Source organism: Danio rerio, chromosome 15, assembly GCF_052040795.2.
Source record: "Danio rerio strain M-AB ecotype USA chromosome 15, GRCz13ab, whole genome shotgun sequence".
Lineage (NCBI taxonomy): Eukaryota > Metazoa > Chordata > Actinopteri > Cypriniformes > Danionidae > Danio > Danio rerio.
In genome coordinates, this window is record NC_141035.1 from 24,890,357 (window position 1) to 24,903,292 (window position 12,936).

Genomic DNA, 12,936 nt, shown 5'->3' on the forward strand with positions numbered 1-12,936 from the left:
GATTTTTCGTCTGAAATGGTGAGTCAATTGACAGTTGCTCACCCCCTCATTTTTCCCTGCTTTGCCAGCCACACCCACTCCCCTTCCTTGTGTGGCATGATGAGAATTCTGAGGTAGACTTAAACTGAAAGAGGTGGGGGTTCATGACTCTTTAAAAATATTTTTAATCAGTTTTTAAAAAAAAAATAAAAATGTGACATTTTGTGAAAGTTCATAAATCAGAAAGAGCATGTTTAGCTTATATTGCATGATAAAATCAAAAATGTATATATAAAAAATACTATATTCATTCATTCATTCATTTTCTTGTCGGCTTAGTCCCTTTATTAATCCGGGGTTGCCACAGCAGAATGAACCGCCAACCTATCCAGCACGTTTTTACGCAGCGGATGCCCTTCCAGCCACAACCCATCTATAGGAAACATTCACAAACACACACCTATACACTCATACACTAGAGACAATTTAGCCCACCCAATTGACCTATACCACATGTCTTTGGACTGTGGGGGAAACCGGAGCACCAGGAGGAAACCGACGCGAACGCAGGAGAGAACATGCAAACTCCACAAAGAAACACCAACTGAACCGAGGTTCAAACCAGCGACCCAGCGACGTTCTTTGCTGTGAGGAGACAGCACTACCTACTGCGCCACTGCTTCGCCCAAATGCTTTGTTATGGTAATAAAATTATAATCAAAAATGTGTAAAAGGACAAACGTACATGTTATGAAAAACTAAAGAGTAAACTACATATATGTCCTCTTTTTTGTGTGACGTTGAGGAGAAATGTGAGCCAGACATTTGTTGACAAAACCTGAAAGAAACCTGAAAGATTAAGTAATATATATGTGACATTCTACCAGAAACTTACATTATCTGTCCCTAAAATAAAAACATAAATACTGTGAATATAAAGTATTTCATCCCAAAATTTTCTAAAATGGACTGAAGGTTGATTTCTGTGAGTTGTTCTGTAAAGGAATATGCCACTCATTTGGTTCTCAGGTTTTTTTTTTTATTAAAAATACTTTACAAATGTACAAACCCTGTCATTGTCTTTGTCCTCAGCCCAACTGAACCCACACCTTTAAATGTTTTGTTATGATAAAAACTGTTATTCAGAAAAAAATATATACTTCAGAAACAGCAAGTTTAAGTTGTTATCATTTACATCAACTAATTAAAAACATGAAATTATAAATAAATTCTACAAATAAACTGTATAAATATATAATACAAATAATTTTACAATTGTCCCCATGTTTGTGTCAGTCCTGTTACATTTGCATTAAATTTAACATAAAATGCGTGAAATAAACCTTTAAGGCTATGACTCGAATGTGACATCATTTGACGGAGAAGAAGCTGACAGTAATCAAGGACACATTCTATAAATGAATTCTATGATTTTTATATTTGCTTTTGTGTAATTTTTTTTTTAGGACGACAAGTATATATATGTGTGTGTGTGTAAAAAATAATATGTGAAAGAAATAAAACACTGTACTGTACAGTACTGTCCTGTAAAACAACAATAGGGTAAATAGGGTAAAGAAATTTAGTATAAAGAAAAATATTACTGTTTATAGCAATATTATGTTTTTCAAAAGCATTGTTATTTGAATTAAAAAGTACATTTTATTATAGTACAGTTTTACTGAAAAAATAAACTTAATTCTAAAATTGTATGGCAGTGCAGCATAAATGTCTCAAAGCACACTTCAGTCAATCAAATTATAAATACAGCAGTGGTGGAAAGAGTAGTGAAAAATCAAACTTAAGTAAAAGTACTGTTACTTGCCTAAAAATATGGTGCAAGTAGAGTAACAGCATCTGTTGTAAATATTACTTAATGTTGTACATATTAGTATTAATATTAAGTATGAGTAAAAAAAACTTTCAAAAGTACTCAAGAGTAGTGAGTAATACACTGTGAAAAAGCTGATGCATTTACATGTAATTTGTGGATGAGTGTAAACGTAACATTCTGTAGTGCATTTAGTTATTTAGCAGGCACACAACATCATAAAACGGTAATATTAGGTTAGATTTAGGTTGTGATGTTAGGTGACCGTAATTTAATGTCTTGCCAGTGTCTAGGGACAATCTTATTTTGATGTCCAATAACGACGTTGAATTACTTTAGATATTTGGTTGATTCAAGGTTGTATTAGAAATCCAACATCGAGCAAACATCGTCATATTGACATCAAATACTGACATTTGTTCATCAGGTATGGCAACCAAAATCCAACATTTGATAGACGTCATAGTGGTAATGTCCACACAACGTCAAGCTGTAACATCATTAGATGTTGATATTTGGTTGAGTTTAGGTTGGACATTTACGTCAGCCTGACGCTAGGTTTTTGAGGTCATACAGTATGATGCAATTTATCTTCGCTGGTGATTTGATTATACAGGAATCACAGGAGTGATTTTGTATTCCCCATTGAATAAAATAAAAGTAGTGAAGTAGTTGTAAAAATAAAGTAGTGACTACAGGTTGAAGGTTAAGTAGTGAAGTAAAAGTACCGTTACTGCAATAAGTATGTTCTCAAGGAAAAGTAAACGTACACATTTTTAAATCTACTTAGTAAATTACAGTTCCTGAGAAAAAACTACTATTTGAGTATTTGTACTCAGTTACTTTACACCACTGAAATACAGGTTTAATATGCTCTTTCTTCTAACTGATTCTGGGGTGAAATATGTCCCAGACATTTCTTAACAGGCATTTGAGGGCCAGTCTCAGGCATATAATATTTACCTGATGGGCATGGTTGACAGGAAGGCTGGGATGGCAAAGGCTGATAAGTACCAGGCAGGCAGATGGCAGGCTCAACACTACCATAAGGGCACGCATGACCAGACGGACACTGGCGCTCTGAACAGACAGATCATAAAGGTAAGAGACTGGCAGTATATAAATAGTGGATGTCTAGACATCTCATGGCACTAGCACTAAATAATTCAGACAGCAGTAGGGCAGCCCTGCAGAGATGCTGTGGTTAGTCACTAAGATAAATGGCAGGAGGAAGCAGATGCCGTCTCCTTCTTTTAATGAAAGCCGCTCTGTACATCCGCTAGCCCAGTTTAGCGGATGCCCAGAGGACAATATGGATTTCTGCCTAGTCAGTATTGCCTCCTACCTGGTTGATGTCCTGTTGGAGATCCTGGTGGACAGAAGCTGCCCTCAGGACAGAGGAGCTCCGCTGAGCTCTGACCCCAGTCTGGACAGTAATATCCAGATGTACATGGTTGACAATCTGTCTCAGATACAGCACCACGCTGGCCCTGGAAGAAACCTGTGATAATACAGTATAACCACAGATCAGTAGCTCTAAAACACTGACATGAGATTATTTCACAGATTACTGTAATAATACTTCTGTGAATTAAACTGATACAGCAAACTTCAAAATTTTGCAAGATTTACTACATAGTTCAGGGGTTCACAAAATTGTCAGGCCGCGACTACCAAAATAACAATCTCATAGACTTAAGACCCCCAACATTCTGAGAGGTGATTATAAAAATATAAACCCTGCACACAATGGCGCACACGCACACTGTTTTTTATGTTCATTATTTGCATGTTAACAATCAAATAGTTTGATTGAAAGAACATTTTTATTCTGACTTTTTTTTGTTTGTTTTTTTACCAAGTTCACAAAACCAATTCATAAACTTTCTTTTTACTCTGGCACATGTGTAATGGAAATAGTAATTTCATCTCATCCGAAATCCATTGAGGGTGCTATGGCAAAAGGATCTGCTAGACAAAGACTTAAATGCTGGACTCAAGACGTTAATTTGGCCGAATAACAGTGTTTATTGGTGGGTAGCAAAATGTTGTAATACGCTTAGAACATTAAATAAATAATATGTAATAATATGTTATATGCAATAATATAACTAATAAAATTAATAATAATAATATATCTAATAAAACAACAAATTTTGTACAGCATCAGTTACATTCCGTCACTGCAAAGGCGAACACTTTTGTTTTTTTCTGCAAACATGATGCGCGCACATCCTGAATGTTTACAAACTGGTAATTGGCCATTTAACTATTATTTTGTTCTTCAGTTGTTTATGGATAAAATTCTCTATTTTGGGAACTGGTCAAACTGCATACTTGTGTGTGTGTGTGTGTGTGTGTGTGTGTGTGTGTGTGTGTGTGTGTGTGTGTGCACGCGTGCGTAGGTGCGTGCGTGTGTGTGTGTTTGTGTGTATATAGTATATATGCATACAGTTGAAGTCAAAATTATTATGCCCCTTGAATTATTAGCATATGTATAATATGTATATTTTTTCTATACAGCTTAAAGTGGCATTTTAAGGCTTAACTAGGTTAACTAGGTTTGTTCTGTAGACTAATCGAAAAAAGATATAGCTTAAAGAAGCTAAACATTTTGACCATAAAAGGGTTTTTCAAAAAGTTAACCCTGCTTTTATTTTAGCCAAAATAAAACAAAGATACTTTTTCCAGAAGATAAAATATTATCAGACATACTGTGAAATTTTTCTTGTCTGTTAAACATAATTTGGTTGGGAAATATTTAAAAAAGAAAAAAAAATTAAAAAGGGGCTTCAACTGTATATATATATATATATATATATATATATATATATATATATATATATATATATATATATATATATATATATATATATATATGTGACGACCCCAGGACTTCAGTATGGATGTGGCAGATCCTGATTGGGTGCCTGGTTGATCACTAATTGGCTCAAATCGTATAAGTGTTTTGTGTGCTAGCTTCTGGAGGACGGTGTGGCTACGGGCTGTCCTCGTGTCAAGATCATCTCTTCCTTTCTGCAACCTTATGGTTTTGTTTAGCATTATTTATTTGTGTAGTTAAAGTAGTTATTTTCTTTATTTTCCCCTAAACATTTGTTTGTTTGTTGATTTGTTGTTCTATTTAGTTTTATGTATAATAAATAAGTTGCATATACATTCTTTTGTTGTCCGAACTCTTTTATGTTGCGACTCAAACGAGGGGGTCGTAACAATATATATATATATATAATCAAAAATACAGTAAAAACTCTAATATTGTGAAACATTATTATACGTTTCTTTATTTAACAAGAAAAAAACCCATTGAGATCAAGATCTCATTTACAAGGGTGACCTGGTCATGAGGTCTGCAACACACGATTTATAAAAAAAAATTAAATAACAATAATAATATTAATAATAAATAGAAAATGAATATAATATAAAATTACAGTTCAGTTTTTCAGCTTTACCACATTTCAATATATTAAAAACATATACATTGAGAAATGGACTGTTGTTTTTCGTTAAAAAGGATAGAGCGAAACGATGTCATTAGAATGAGCTCAGACATTTTCAGTTCAGACTGAAGAGTATTCCAGGATGAGGGGGCGGCATGACTAAAGGCTCGCTTCCCTATTTCAGTTCGAACCCGGGGAACTGTATTATAACTTAATGTGATTGTTTTTATTTAAATATATTTTAAAATGATTTTTATTACTGTGATGCAAAGATGGGCTGCAGCTGGAAGGGCATCCACTGCCTAAAAGGTGCTGGATAAGTTGGCGGTTCATTCCGCTGTGGCTACCCCGAATTAATAAAGGGACTAAGCCGAAAAGAAAATGAATGAATGAATGAATGAATGAAAGAATGAATGAATGATCCTCATCTCTTAACATTTTCATCAAGTACGGGTAGCATATTTTTCAGGGTTCATTAATTAATTCAAAAGAACATAATTTATTTGAAAAAAAAAAAAATTGTAGTAAATATTTTGTACCTTGTTGTTAATGTTACTTTTAATAAATTTAATGCACCTTTCCTGAATAAAAGTGTTAATTTCTTTCAAAGAAACAAAACCTTACCCCAAACTCAGAAAAAGTTTTAAAAAGCATGTACATGCAAGTAAAAGTAATACAAGCATGAAATTTAAATAATATTCAATTATAATATATAAATATTGTAAAATTTTTGGGACCTGTAAAGTTCCCCAAACTAAATAAATAGATCAATACAATAGAATTAGGTAACAATAAATAAATAAATAAATAAATAAATAAATAAATAAAATATATTGTAATACTAGCGTTTTCCAATTTACCAATCTTTGGCCTATACTATAAGACCAAAAAATTGTTACTGCATAAATATACAGAAACACACTGCATGCTTATATTGTTTAGAAAAGAGCATGGTGTGCATTCTGTTAAATCTCTCTCTTTTATTCATTCATTTTCTTTTTTGATTAGACCCACAGGGAGAACATGCAAACTCCACACAGAAAGAACAACACTTTATTTTATTACATGATGTAAGGCGTTTACTTTTTTTGGTTGAATATTGGTTAAAAATTTTACCTGGAGGGCAGGGTTCTGGTCGAACACTGCCAATGGGGCAGTAATGTCCTGCTGGACAGATATCACCAATGAACTGAAGGTGAGAATAGATATCCTCTGCTGAATGACCAACAGGTTCTTCGCAAACTGGAACAAAATTATTACCATTACAATCAATGACTAAAATGAACACTCAAGAAGCACCTAATGATTGTAAAAACCTAAGTTGGCCAGTATATGAAATAGTTCTTCTTGACAGCTGGTCAGTGACATGTTTTGAAAAGTTATGTCTGAGAATGTGGTATGGTTTAAAACAATTATAAAATTGCAAAGATTTCTTTGTAAATATCTATGAAAACTGATGCACTGCACTGAAATCTGAAGTGCTGCGTTTTGATATGAGCACCTCATGATGAAAGTGTTTTCCATTCTAAAGTTTGTAATGACAACACTTGTTAATGTTTGTTAATTATAATATTTTGTTAACAAAAGAGAAAAAAATTGAAGGCAGAAGTTTTCATTATGTATAAGGTTTAATGAAAAAAACAAAACGTAATTTTAAAAATGTCATTTTACTGTTGTTACATAAATATAATGAATATTATCGTTATGATCATTATGATTGTTATTGTCATTTTTGAAAAGATTTTATTATTAGCATCATCATAATCAATATTTATTACAATTATTATTATAATATTTATCATAATTTCTATATAATTACATATTTACTATTATCATCATTAGATAAATATAAATAAATATATCCAGTATATATATTGAATCTAAACATTGTAACCAGGGTGGTAATATTTACCTTTTGGAATATTTAGATATTTATATCTAGATATCGATATACAAATGTGACAAAATGTTAATTTCATTCATTCATTCATTCATACATGCAATTTCTTTTCGGCTTAGTCCCTTTATTAATCAGGGGTCACCACAGCGGAATGAACCGGCAACTTATCCAGCATATGATTTATGCAGAAGATGCCCTTCCAGCTTCAACAATATCAGATATCAATACACACTTATTCACACACATACACTATGGACAATTTAGCTTACCAAATTCACCTATACCTCATGTCTTTGGACTGTGGGGGAAACTGGAGCATCCGGAAGAAACCCACGTAAACATGGGGAGAACATGCAAACTTCACACAGAAATGCCAACTGACCCAGCCATGGCTCAAACCAGCAACCTTCTTGCTGTAAGGTGATTGTGCTACCCATTGCCCCACTGTGATGCCCATGTTAATATCAATACTTTTTTAATTATAATAACTTTTTAATGATGTAATGCAAATAAAGTTTGACAGATGCTAATATCACCACCCTGGTTACAATGTTTAGATTCATTACACTGTAGTGAGTGAAGAAAATAACCTGTGTTGTTGTAGTACTGCGGTGCAGGTGTGTGTGATCCTTGAACACAGTAGTATCCTGGACTGCAGGGCCCAGAGGGTGAAGTGAGGCCAGATTCAGCACAGTAATGTCCCGGAGTGCACGACTGACACATCTCTACAGATGCTGCTCCTATTCAAAAACACACACAATGCTAGTTTCAATCATCCATATTTAACAGCACGAGCATGCTACATCTGCTGGAATAAGACCTTCTAATGAGCCGAATGTGCCCAGAGGGCAGGGCTCCATATGGCTGGCACCCGCTGGGCAAAAGAAGCCAGGTGTGCATCTGCCTCCCGTTGAATCTCCAACTGGCTCTGAGAGCGAGGCACCCTGGGTACACACATAACTGCAAAATCCCAGAGATGAGCATGAGGAGACAGGCCTGTATTATTTGACAGGACATTAATAAGTCCACTCACCCTGGAGAACAGTTGCCTGTAGGGGCGTCCAGGCCAGAGGAGCTACAGTATTTACCAGGAGGGCAGGGGACACACTGATCCTTGCTGGACAGGCCCGGCTGACCATTAAAAGTGCCCACAGGGCAGGGGAAGTGCATGCCAGAGTCTGAGCCTGTTTAAAATAAAAGCAAGTATAGATTGAAGAAGCGTTGTGGTGTCTTGATCTGACACTCAGTGGTTTTGTCAGTACCTGGAGGGCAGTAATATCCTGCAGGACAGGGCACAGGTATAGAAGTTCCTCCTGTTACTGTGTCTGAAGCAGCACAAAAATATCCAGCTGGGCACAGCAAACATTCTGCCTGTGGACATAAAGCAGATACAGTTTTAATATTTAGGCTTGTGGTGCTTTTTACATTTCTGTTTTTCTTTTTGTTCTATTGACCTTATTCTTCATGTATGAGCAGACACAGCCATTGGAATCTTTTTGATTCGAGACTTCCATTCTCATTCAGCTACATTGATTTTTAGACATTAAAACAGCTTGTTATTGTTGCTTTTTTATGTTGAGATTTTCGTATTATATTTGTTGCTTGTGGCCTTCACTCCTGCCCACAATTATTACTTGCAATTAATCTTGTTTGTCTTTTTCCCTTTTCAGTTATCTATGGGTTGATTTGGTGGCGTCAGGCCTTTAAAATAGACGAAAGCAGACTTCTCTCGATTCCTCATTCCACCAGTTTTTGACGGCTTTATTGTTGTGTTCTCCTTTATACTTTACTTTTGGTATTTGTTTGGAGTGGAGAGTTCCAACCTGCTTTAGGTTTGTTTGGTTGTTATTTATTATGTTGTTAGCCTCTCTTGTCATGTTGGATTGTTTTGCTTGGTTATGTTATGTTATTGAATAATTTAGTTGGAGCACTTTGGGCGTTGTTTATTTACGTTACATTATGTTATGATCACGAGTCATATTTAAATTATGGCTGTGACACAATTGGGGGCTCGTCCGAGATCTCTATAATTTGTTTCACTTTGTTCTCTTTTGATACTGATCTTTTGTACAATGAACATTTATTCATTCATTTTCTTTTTGGCTTAGTCCCTTTATTGATCAAGAGTCGCCACAGCGGAATGAACCGGCAACTAATCCAGCATATATTTTACGCAGCGAACACCCTTCTAGCTGCAACCCAGTGCATGGAACATCTATACAACTTTATTCACATACATCCACTATGGCCAATTTAGCTTACCCAATTCACCTATATCACATGTCTTTGGATTTGTGGGGGAAACTGGAGCACCCAGAGGAAACCCACGCGAACACGGGGAAATCATCCAAACTCCACACAGAAATGCAAACTGACCCAGCCGAGGCTCGAACCAGTGACCATCTTGCTGTGAGGCGACATCGCTACCCACTGCACCACCTCATTATATTATAGTATATATGTGTATATATATATATGTTTATCTATAGTCATGAACACACTTGTTTGTAAAGCAAATAGTTTGAAAGATTTGTGCCATTTATTATTACTAGTAATTTCTACCATAGGTGACTGAATCGGACCTTCTTAACAATCTCAAACATGTGCGCATTTCCACATTGCAGAATAAGGTCAATACAGAACACATTAAAGTTGCTTAATTTGTCATTGAAAAGAGTAAATTGAAAATTTTTGGGATATCTACCAATGACATATTAGTATAATACCAAATATTAGTATGTAATTTTAATTAAAAACTAGTCAAAAAGTGATTTCCATAAACCATCTCCAACACAAATTACTGTTATTGATCATATAAATGTCGTGAAATTTTAATTTTATTTGTCAATTTTTTGATTGTTTATTAATCTTTTGAGTAAGCTTTATTTTTATTTGAGTTTTATTTTTACTTTAAGTTTAAGTTTTAGTTTTAGTAATTTTTGCTATAACATTTTGTACTTTTTGTATTTTTTTTTAAGTTAATCTAATATCTATATTGATACTTTATTTTATTTATTCTTTATTTCAACTCACAAAATAAATGCTATTAAAATAAATAATACTTATTTTTTATTATATTTAATCTTTATATAAATTAATTAGTAACACTAGTAATTAACATTAGTAATTAAGTAACACATTTCTATCTACAACCAAGCCTGTCTCTGAGCTAACCTGCCCATGGAGGTTCTGGTAAGTCCCAACTGGACAAGGGAACTGGACAGGACTGCCAGGTGGACACATATACCCTGATGAGCAAATGTAGTTGGCAGGCTGGCTGGAATTTTGACCCTGTGGACAAAAGTAGCCCATCTGACAAACATGAGAAGGAGAAGAGAGCCCCCTGCTGGAGCAAGCAAATCCTACAAAAAGAAAAAAATGCACAAATGAGCACAGGCCAAATACAGCGTCTGAAGTGCCTAAAGAACAGCACTGACCTGGAGGGCAAAGCAGACAGTCAGACAGCTTAGTGTTTCTGCTGCTGTTGCTAAAGTGGCCAAGTGGACATGGCTCCGGGGACGAAGACCCTACAGGACAATAGTGTCCTCGAGGACATTCACCACCTGCTCCTGCATTCACAGGTGTAGGGGACGTGGCTCCAGATAGACAAAAGTGTCCAGCTGCACATGGTCCAGACACAGCACTCCGTCCAGCAGACTCACAGAAGAAACCTGCCAGGAGGAGAGTTTGTTGGATATTTCTCTAAGTTTTGACAGATGCTGAAAGCACAAGAGGCAGTAGCTGAAAATGGTGTGACTCCAATGCTGAGAGAAAGTAGGGCAGCATCACCCTCTGAGAATAAGAGATGCGTAACTCTGAGAAATGACTCGATAGGAGTTCAGTCGACTGTAGAAATGGTACCTGAAGGGCAGGGTAAACAGTCTTCACGGCTGGCCATCCTCATATGGGGATTAATAGTCCCTGCTGGACAGGGGTGCTGATTCTGTAGATGAGTGCCCATAGGGCAGTAATGGCCCATTGGGCATTCAATGCCCTCCGATGATGAACCATTGGCAGGACAGTAGTAACTTTAAGTGAAAAGGCATAATTTTAAAAACACAATAATGTTAGTTTCACACTCACTTGATTTCATCAAACTATGGTTCATTTGCACTCATCTCATCACAAATGTACACACAGCATGGCAGAAAGCAAAACATTGGTAATATATTGTGTTTGCAGTGACATTCTAGACTTCTGAGGGCCTTAAGCAAAGGTTTAGGTGGGCATAAACACAAAATGATTAACAACCCCTTAATAAGCAGATTTGTTGTCAATAATCAAAAAACGAACATTAGAAAAACAGAATAAAAAAATTAAAACTAATTTTATAATATAACTTATTAAAAATAATAATGCGCTATACAGACATCGACTCCAGCAATTACATGTAAAAATAAAATGCTGCTTGGTCTACATCACAGTATGATCTAAATATACAGTGATAGTTATTAAGTGAAGAGCAGTGAATGACACTTGTTCACTTAAGAACTCATTCAACTGAGTTTAAATGAAGACCAAGTTTCACTCTGTCTCGTATTATGAGCATAGAAGCCATTGGGAACAATGTCTCTTTTTTAAGATCAAGCACATTAATCAGTCATGTAACAACAACACATGATTGGACAGATTTAAAGATTGCGTAGGAAGGGCAACAGTGGGTCACTTTGAACAAATAGCATGAAATGCAGTATCAAGTTTTCATAATCCCTGAGAGCCAAAAACTAATTTATATACACGACATACGCACAAAATGAGGGTGGAAACATGAGTATGCCACTTCCCCACGCAAAGGTTGTGATCTATAAAGTAAGTAAGCTCTGAGTAAACATAACCTAACTTAGATATTGACTTAATTGAGCCACTTTAATTCATCATATAAGCCATAATCATTATTAAATAACTAAAGATTTATTCTGGCATATGTTCACGTTTAAGAAAGTTTCTGCGCAGTTTTATAAAGGAGACGCCTGGTCAGTAAAGATTTTTTGAGAGAAGGCTGACCCTAGCTGCACTCTGTGTGTTTTATTTTTAATTTAGTGTGCTTACACAGTTGAAGTCAGAATTATTAGCCCTACTTTAAATTTGTTTTTCTTATTTAAATATTTCCCAAATTATGTTTAACAGGGCAAATAAATTTTCACAGTATGTCTGATAATATTTTTCCTTCAGGAGAAAGTCTTATATGTTTTATTTTGACCAGAAGAAAAGCAGTTTTGAACCATTTTTATAAGATTATATTATATAAGGTTTATAAGGTTAATAACCATTTTAAAGGTTAAAATTATTAGCCCTTTCAAGCTAGTTCTTTTTCGATAGTCTACAGAACAAACCATGGTTATACAATAACTTGCCTAATTACCCTAACCTGCCTAGTTAACCTAATTGACCTAATTAAGCCTTTAAATGTCACTTTAAGCTGTATAGAAGTGTCTTGAAAAATATCTAGTCAAATATTATTTACTGTAATCATGGCAAAGATAAAACAAATCAGTTATTAGAGATGAGTTATTAAAACTATTATGTTTAGAAAGGTGTTGAAAAAAATCTTCTCTCCGTTATTATTAAATTGGGGAAAAAAATAAACAGGGAAACTAATAATTCTGGGGGGCTGATAATTCTGACTTCAACTGTATATCCACAACACTATGTGTGTAGCAGGAAGGCTAGCAAACAGACTCTTTTCTAATTGTGAGCCATTCATTCCCTTGCCGCCATTGTGATTTTACACTCATATAAATTAAGTTCCAGTTTAGCTAAACTCA

At 35.0% G+C, this 12,936-nt stretch overlaps 1 protein-coding gene across 1 annotated transcript in view; it reads right to left on the reverse strand.

Annotated features, from left to right (window-relative positions):
• The window catches only part of si:ch211-286b4.4, a 90,597-nt gene that overhangs the window by 41,493 nt on the left and 36,168 nt on the right, over nt 1–12,936 (reverse strand). The window contains exons 43-52 of the mRNA XM_087284021.1: nt 11,033–11,199; nt 10,609–10,842; nt 10,346–10,533; nt 8,434–8,542; nt 8,205–8,355; nt 7,992–8,131; nt 7,762–7,911; nt 6,388–6,513; nt 3,156–3,311; nt 2,774–2,890 (exon numbers count right to left, since the gene is read on the reverse strand). Of these exons, the coding sequence (XP_087140147.1) occupies nt 2,774–2,890; nt 3,156–3,311; nt 6,388–6,513; nt 7,762–7,911; nt 7,992–8,131; nt 8,205–8,355; nt 8,434–8,542; nt 10,346–10,533; nt 10,609–10,842; nt 11,033–11,199 (1,538 nt within the window). The remainder of the gene's footprint in view (nt 1–2,773; nt 2,891–3,155; nt 3,312–6,387; nt 6,514–7,761; nt 7,912–7,991; nt 8,132–8,204; nt 8,356–8,433; nt 8,543–10,345; nt 10,534–10,608; nt 10,843–11,032; nt 11,200–12,936) is intronic.